Source organism: Hibiscus syriacus, unplaced genomic scaffold (genome assembly GCF_006381635.1).
Source record: "Hibiscus syriacus cultivar Baekdansim isolate YM2019G1 unplaced genomic scaffold, ASM638163v2 tig00116944_pilon, whole genome shotgun sequence".
Taxonomy (NCBI): domain Eukaryota; kingdom Viridiplantae; phylum Streptophyta; class Magnoliopsida; order Malvales; family Malvaceae; genus Hibiscus; species Hibiscus syriacus.
This window is the reverse complement of record NW_024063479.1, coordinates 1,142,558-1,151,778: the sequence shown is the minus strand read 5'-3', so window position 1 is coordinate 1,151,778 and position 9,221 is coordinate 1,142,558. Positions and strand designations below refer to the sequence as shown.

Sequence of the window (9,221 nt, the reverse complement as noted above, 5' to 3'; positions counted from 1 at the left end):
TAATTAAATAAATTTTCTATTTAATCAGATGGTGATACGTGTCACCATTGGGTCAAAGGTTCCCAAAAGTTTAAACTTACAACTATTTGTATTTGACTTGTAAAAGTTTGTTAATGATAAAAAAATTAAAAAAATTATTTGTTTAAACAAATTATTATTTAAATTAATTTTAAACTATTTTTAATTAAAAATATTAAATTTTTATATAAATTAGAAAATTTTAAAAACAATCATTAATTAAAAAATTGACCGAATTAACCGAATTTTTTTCGGTTCGGTTAATAATTTTCAAATAAATTTCGGTTTGATTAATGGTTAAAGAAAAAAATTCGGTTAATTTGATTCGGTTAGTAATTTTCAAATTTATTTTGGTTCGATTAACAGTTAAATAAATTTTTTTGGTTAATACGGTTCGGTTAATCGAACCAAAATTTATTTGAAATTATTAACCGAACCAAATTAACCGAATTAATCGAAGAAATTTTTTTGTTAATTCGGTTCGGTTAATCGAAAATTTATTTGAAAATTATTAACCAAACCGATTAATTTGAAAATTATTAACCAAACCAAATTAACCGAATTAATTGAAGCAAAAATTCGGTTAATTTGATTCGGTTAGTAATTTTCAAATTTATTTTGGTTCGATTAACAGTTAAATAAATTTTTTTGGTTAATACGGTTCGGTTAATCGAACCAAAATTTATTTGAAAATTATTAACCGAACCAAATTAACCGAATTAATCGAAGAAATTTTTTTGTTAATTCGGTTCGGTTAATCGAACCAAAATTTATTTGAAAATTATTAACCAAACCGAATTAATTTGAAAATTATTAACCAAACCAAATTAACCGAATTAATTGAAGCAAAAATTTGGTTAATTCATTTCGGTTAATCGAACTAAAAGTTATTCGAAAATTATTAACCGAACCAAATTAATTTAAAAATTATTAATCGAATCGAATTAACCAATTTTTTTTATTAACTGAATTAATCGAAGCAAAATTTCAGTTTGGTTAATCGAACCAAAATTTATTTGAAAATTATTAACCGAACCGAATTAAATGATTTTTTTAAAATTATTAACCGAATTAATCGAAGCAAAAATTCGGTTAATCGAACCAAAATTTATTTGAAAATTATTAACCAACCGAATTATTTTAAAAATTATTAACCGAATCGAATTAAATGGATTTTTTTCTTTAACCATTAATCGAACTGAAATTTATTTGAAAATTATTAACTTAATTCGGTCAAATTTAGAATTAGCGATTTTTTTAAATTTTCTAATTTATATAAAAATTGAATAATTTTAATTAAAAAATAATTTACAATTAATTTAAATAATAATTTGTTTAAACAAATAATTTGTTTAATTTTTTGTCATTAACAAACTTGTACAAGTCAAATATAAATTGTTGTAAATTTAAATCATTGGGACCTTTGGCCCAATGGTTTGAAAACCTGGTAGGGACACAAGTTCAATTCCCCTCGTAAACATGTTAGTCCCTTTTATTTTCATTTTAATTGGGTGGTGACACGTGTCACCACCTGTTTTGATAGAAAAATTATTTAATTAAATAATTTAAAATTTATAAATAAAATTTTTCAATCATGTATTGACACTTGTCACATTCTAATTGGATAGTTAAATTTATCTAATTGAATTAAAATAGTGACTAAATTGATAGAATATGTAAATATTAAGGACCAAATATATAATTATGCCAATTTTCTTGAGGGATACGTCACCACCTTAGAAATTAATGGTCGGTGGTCTGATTGGTTCAATTAAATAGTTGGGTGGTCTGATTGATTCAATTGAAAGTTCGGTGGTTACATTGATTTTTGACCATAGTTTAGTGGTCTCCCGTGTAGTTTGCCCATAATAATAATAATTTTGTAAAAGGCAGGCACATCTTTGATCTCTTCATAATGTAATGGTTGAGACTGAATCATACATCATACCTGCTGTTTTTAAATGGTGTTGTAGCATAGGAAAAATTTTAAAAGTAAAATTAATTTTAGTTTCACTTAAGGTTTATAGAAGTTTATGTGGTTAGTGTATCAAATATGAATTAATAAATAATTATATTCACGTTTTGATTTATGGAGTTTTAAAGAAACTAAGACCTTAAATTGTCTAAAACTTATTGGATATCATGGATAAAAACGATGTTTAAAACTAGAATACATGGAAACTTTTGTGAAAAAGTTCCTGGAAGGAACCCCTATAGCTGCATTGCTAATTCCTTCTCCCTCCATTTCGATGGAGTCTTGTTCTGTTTCTCTTTTGTGGGTTTCGCTTGATCATCTTCGCTAGCCAACGAGGTCTCCCAGTTGTGAAAACGATGTATCCCATGCTGAATCCACACACCAGTCCACATCCATAACCCATTGCTGTAATTTTCCAAAAAAGTGCTGTTTCAGATTCATGATCATCAGCAACTGTTGACGCAGGTGATTCCGATCCCACATCGTTGTCGCATTTCTTTGACAATGGAAATCCACATAGCCCGGAGTTACCACTGAAGGAATCATTGGAGAAAGTATCGAAATGACTTGCTTGTGGTATAGGCCCCTCTAGCTTGTTCTGACAAAGATTCAATGCTCCAAGAAACGACAACTGGGTTAACTGCTGCGGAATTCTTCCTTGGAGCTTGTTTGCTGAGAGATCTAACGACTCCAGCGCTGCCAATTTTCCGAGTGATGGTGGGATGTTACCTGTTAAGCTGTTGTGGGAGAAGTTGAGCACTATCAGCGAGTTAAGTTCTCCGACTGCTTCAGGAATCGGTCCCTGGAAATGGTTGGATGAAAAATCAATGACTGTGAGAATAGTTAAAATTCTCTCAAGCTTCATCTCCAATCCTTTCATTGTTACAATTATAGGATCATTATAATAACTTAGTACATAATACTGAGAATAATAAATTTCTCCCATATAACTTGGACTGGTTTTGTTTTCCTGAATATCTCTCATTGCTTTGAAATGATCAAATAGTGCAGGGGAAAGGCGACCAGTGAACTCATTTCGAGAAAGATCAATCATTCGCAAACTGCTGAAGGAAAACGTGCCATTAAAATCTTCTATGCCAATGCCACCACAGAATCTATTTGATCGAAGAACAAGAACTTGCAGATTCTGGAGCTTGCCTAACCAATATGGAAACGTGTCAACCAAGTTGTTGTTTCCCAAATCTAAAACTTCCAGCCTTTTTCAGTTACTCAAAGATGTTGGTATTGATCCTTCGAGTTGGTTGCCATTGAGGTTAAGACTTCTCAATATGCCACCTTCAATGTATATTGGTGGGATTTTGCCAATGAAGTTATTCATTCTCAGATCCACAACCGAGAGATAACTGGAATTCCCAAGACAGCTTGGAATAACTCCACCCAACTTATTCTTGGACAAGTCAATTACAGCAAGAGAACTCAAATTGCAAATCGTAGAGGGGATTTCTCCGACCAAATCATTTTCTGAGACGAAGAAATGAAGTAGATTCGATTGAAGGTCAAGAGTCGAAGGATGCTCCCCGAGAGCTTGCTCTATAATATTCAAACATATATAAGCAATAAACACTAATCTTTGTGTACAATGTACTAAAAAATACTAGGGAGAAAATCAAAGGGAAAACAACATACCTTTTAAATTGTTGTCAGATAGATATCTTCCTTTGAACATGGATGAATTAAAAATACTTTTGGGAATGAGTCCAGAAAATTGATTTGCTGATAGTTTTAAAAACCGAAGGTTGTAGCATTCACCTATGCTTGATGGAATATTATCATATAATTCATTCCTTCGTAGGTAAACCAGTTCAAGCTTGGGAAGACGGCGACATAGATCATCAGGCAAACTATCTGATAGATTATTATTGGATAAAACAATAGTCTTCAGAGAAGAATTGTTGAATATACCAATCGGAATCTGACCTGAAAATCAATGTATTAACTTATCTATTTTGTAAGCCTAAATGAAAGAGATTTTCTTTTTATTACAGAGTAATTTGGAGACGTTAGACTTTCATTGTATATAACTATGCTACAATAACAAATCAAATATTTTGGCTTGCAGAAAAAATGATTTCAAAATTTTAAAATCCTAACACTTGTAAACTAACGAAAACCCATGAAAAATACTTACCTTGTAAGTGATTACCTCCCAGATATAATTCTTGGAGTCGTGTTAAATTTCCAATGCTTCTTGGTATGAACCCACAGAATTTATTAAGAGATAATACTAAAATTTGAAGGTTGCTGCATTTGCCTATACTTGGTGGAATATGACCGGATAATTCATTTAAGCCCAAATAAAGCCCTTCAAGTTTGGGAAGATGATGACATAGATCATCAGGCAAACTATTTGATAAACGAATATTGGATAAAACAATAGTCTTTAGAGAAGATATATTGAAGACAAAAGTCGGAATTGAAGTCGAAAGATCTTTAATGAGAAAATCGCCTTAGTGACCAAAAATGCCTTATAATATACGATTTTAACCAACTTTTTCCGGATTTGCCAAAATGACCAACAAAATCGCAATGCGATCGCTAATTCGCAACGCGATCTCCATTATCGCAAATTCGCGTTGCGATAGTTGGAAATCGCGTTGCGATGGTCTACAGTGTTGTTGCGATTTTCCCAATTTGCAATGCGAATAAGTAAATCGCAACGCGAATTGGTAAAATCGCAATGCGATACTGACTATCGCAACGCGATACTGACTTTCGCAACGAGATAATACAGAATCGCAATGCGATTTTCAAAGTTCGCAACAGGTTTTAGTTTCGCAACACAAATTTTTTGGGTATATATCTACGCAGCAGCAACAACTCATAACCTAAATCCCTAAATCGTAACTCATTCCATCTCCATCTTTCACTCTCTCTGGCGACATCCATTCCTACATCCTTCCCCATCCGGCAACAGGTCTTAGTTTCGCAGCTCGTTTGTTTAGTAAATTAATTTACAACCATGAAATCATCTAATGTTGATCATGTTTGGATAGATTTGTGTTTTGGAGGGTCATGAGAGAATGTTCATGGTGTTAGACATTCATTTGACTATCGCAACGCGAAAATGGCTATCGCAACGCGAAAATGGCGATTTTCATTTCGCATTGCGATTTTCATTTTGCATTGCGATTTTCATTTTGCATTGCGATTTTCATTTCACATTGCGATTTTCATTTCGTATTGCGATTCTCTCGTTGCGATAGTCAGTTTCGTGCTGCATTTGCCTATACTTGGTGGAATATGACCGGATAATTCATTTAAGCCCAAATAAAGCCCTTCAAGTTTGGGAAGATGATGACATAGATCATCAGGCAAACTATTTGATAAACGAATATTGGATAAAACAATAGTCTTTAGAGAAGATATATTGAAGACAAAAGTCGGAATTGAAGTCGAAAGATCTTTAATGAGAAAATCGCCTTAGTGACCAAAAATGCCTTATAATATACGATTTTAACCAACTTTTTCCGGATTTGCCAAAATGACCAACAAAATCGCAATGCGATCGCTAATTCGCAACGCGATCTCCATTATCGCAAATTCGCGTTGCGATAGTTGGAAATCGCGTTGCGATGGTCTACAGTGTTGTTGCGATTTTCCCAATTTGCAATGCGAATAAGTAAATCGCAACGCGAATTGGTAAAATCGCAATGCGATACTGACTATCGCAACGCGATACTGACTTTCGCAACGAGATAATACAGAATCGCAATGCGATTTTCAAAGTTCGCAACAGGTTTTAGTTTCGCAACACAAATTTTTTGGGTATATATCTACGCAGCAGCAACAACTCATAACCTAAATCCCTAAATCGTAACTCATTCCATCTCCATCTTTCACTCTCTCTGGCGACATCCATTCCTACATCCTTCCCCATCCGGCAACAGGTCTTAGTTTCGCAGCTCGTTTGTTTAGTAAATTAATTTACAACCATGAAATCATCTAATGTTGATCATGTTTGGATAGATTTGTGTTTTGGAGGGTCATGAGAGAATGTTCATGGTGTTAGACATTCATTTGACTATCGCAACGCGAAAATGGCTATCGCAACGCGAAAATGGCGATTTTCATTTCGCATTGCGATTTTCATTTTGCATTGCGATTTTCATTTCACATTGCGATTTTCATTTCGTATTGCGATTCTCTCGTTGCGATAGTCAGTTTCGTGTTGCGATAGTCTATTTTGCCTTCAAAATAATGCAGATTGAAAATCAACAAATCAACTATTACATTTCAATCAATTAAACAAGCACAAATAAGAATTATGTACACATCAATTAAACAAATCAACATTTACAAATCATCTTTTACAAATCAATTAAACAATAAAAAAATAATAATAATTCTTATTTCTTCATAAATAATTGAATCAATGAATCAACAACTTTGTGACCCCGTACATCCATTTCACGCAGCTCACTTAAGGATTAACCTGCAGAAACCAAACATTTGCTCAAACAAGACTTCCTACACATCTAAAACCTACAAACAACAAATTATTGAATTCTAGGTACTTAACCAAACATTTTCAAACCAAAAGGAGTATATATGTTAACAAAACTTGCATTTGACTTACCAATTAACAATGGACACTTTCATAAGGCGGATGCAGGTAGGCAGCATCTCGAATATATTGCTCTAGCCATATAATGCCGAAACCACAAGCCTACTGCAGCTCTATCTCTATCGGTGGGAGGTAGAAACTCTGTGCTTCCCGTCGTCAAACGCGCCAAGCACAAGCATACGAGAGGACCACAATCCCCTCTGGCTCCCGACGATTGTTGTGGCGCGGTCTCGTCTCTGAAAACTGTGACATTGAACTTCTTTGGCTTCTTGTGTCCAGAATGAGTCCAATAATTAATCCCATCCATGAATTTAGCCAAATGAGAGCTCCATCCCTTGATCATATCTCTCAAATCAGACAGTGATATGTAATTTATCATGCTGTCATACACTATTATCTTCAGGGATGAGAGCTGAAGTTGGACGAGAAGCCAATGACGACGTTCCAAAACAAGGATAAACACCTGCAATCATAAGTAATAATTCATTTATTTGCGCACTTATTTATGAACACCTTTAAAAAATTTAAAAAATAAACACTAACCTTATCGACCTCCCACCATGCAGGATAAAGTTTAGCTTGTCCATTGCCCAACGAAAATGATTCATCTCGTTGATTCTTCAAGTGAACTGCGTGAAAAGCCGCCGGCATTATTGTATATCGCGAATTTTTTTTTTTTCCTAAGCTTCCTTATTATTAGTAGACGTGACACCCACGCATCGATATGCTGTTTTACAAAAAAATACATATATTAGTGAATTACATTATTTTTTAAAAAAATTAATCAAAATCATATATAAGACAAATATAAAACTTACCTCCCCATCGAAATAGCCACTGTCTTCAACCCCTAATAGCACACCCTACCAAGACCGATCAAGCAACAAAAACATTTCATCGTTGAGTTTGCTTATGTCAGTGTAACACCCTTGGCTCCGCTCATGTAGATAAAAATCAACTGCGGTCTTAGCCCAAAGGGTATTATCCACAATTGTTTTCGGTAGTTGTCTCCTCTCCACTTCAGATACCGAAAGGGTACTAGCCGGTAACTCATACGAGAGCCAACTCTCATCCATCATGTCCGGAACCGGTGGGGGTTTCTCAATACTTCGATATATTACCCCATGTGAATCGGACTCTAGAATGGTGGGAGGGACCTCTTCAACGATGACAGTGGCCTCTTGAACGGTAGGAGGGACTCTTGAGGGAGGATAGGGGCCTCTTGAACGATTGGAGGGGACTCTTGAGGGATGACAGGTGAGTCGGGCTTCTTCTTGCGGAGTCTTCGCACCATTGGGGTGAACGGAGACGTAATAGCACGTCCACGCCGTCTGATGCGTGAACCCCGTCGTGCAAGGAAAACTCGACGTAAAGCATCCACCTTATCGGGCCGCTAAAAAAAAATTAATACATAAATCAGTAAATAAACAGACATGATATTAAACAAAGACAAATATGTTTCAAACTAGCATTGTATTCACCCAAGTCATTATTCTATTATAGTTCACAAAATGCTCAGATAACATTCCAGAAGTAAGCACTTATATAAACATTTAAAAGGATAACATATATAAACATTCCAGAAGAAGAATAGTTTACTTTCGCAACACGAAACTTAAAATCGCAACGCGAAAATGACTATCGCAACGCGGAAATGGCTATCGCAATGCGAAATGAAAATCGCAACGACAAAATCGCAACGCAAAACACAAATCGCATTGCGATTTTCATTTCGCGTTACGATTTTGTCGTTGCGATTTTCATTTCGCATTGCGGTTTTGTCGTTGCGATTTTCATTTCGCATTGCGATAGCCATTTCCGCGTTGCGATAGTCATTTTCGTGTTGCGAAAGTAAACTATTATTCTTCTGCAAATTGAAACTTGAATGGATTGCATTACTTCAACCAAAAGACAAAAACAAAACCAAAAACAAATACTAACAAAAATAGTTTAGCAGTATTGGCAGCAACCGAATGAATTACGAGTATGAAAAATCTTAAACTTACCTCGTTGCGTAGAGTATGAACCTCATTCTGCAACGATGCTACCATCTCAAGTAGAGTGGCTACCTCACCGCGTAATGTAGACACCTCAACACGCCATGCACCATCGTCTTTGCGTAAAGTACCGACCTTCTCACGCAAGGCATTGACCTCATCACGTAACTCCCCTAACTCATCTCGTTGAGGTGGAGGTGGAGAACAGGGAGATAAACATCGTGGCATCTTTGCCGGTCGCCTGTCTTGCAGTGATGGTGGAGAAGAGGCTCGATGATGTGACAGAATAGGTGATGGCTGTCGTTGTGGAGGTGTATAGTCGGGTCGATCAGATGATGGCTCTGGGTGAGGTGATAGCTCTGGGCGAGGTGATGGCTCCCGAAGTGGAGGCTGCTCATCAACTGTTCCATCAAAAAAACGCTTACTAGCTTGCCACCAATCAGTGGCAAGCTCAGCTTCCGTGGGTGTCAGCCTCTGTAGAGGAGTGTTGGCCTCCTAACAATATAAAAGCTCAAACAAAGTTAAACGTGTACTAGTAATAACTTGTTTATAAACATATGGTAGTATTTATGTTAACTTACATTATTTATTATCGTATACCGTAGTAAATCTTCCCATTGCAAGGTCCGTTTCCTCTTCGAGGAAA

At 35.3% G+C, this 9,221-nt stretch overlaps 1 protein-coding gene across 1 annotated transcript; it reads right to left on the bottom strand.

The window, feature by feature from the left end:
* Positions 1-2,243: 2,243 nt before the first annotated feature.
* LOC120188464 (putative receptor like protein 25) lies at positions 2,244-3,332 on the bottom strand. Its single transcript, XM_039191896.1, has 2 exons — positions 3,224-3,332; positions 2,244-3,151 (listed from the first exon to the last, which is right to left on the bottom strand). Exons 1-2 carry the CDS (start codon positions 3,330-3,332, stop codon positions 2,244-2,246), a joined length of 1,017 nt encoding a protein of 338 aa, XP_039047827.1.
* Positions 3,333-9,221: the final 5,889 nt, after the last annotated feature.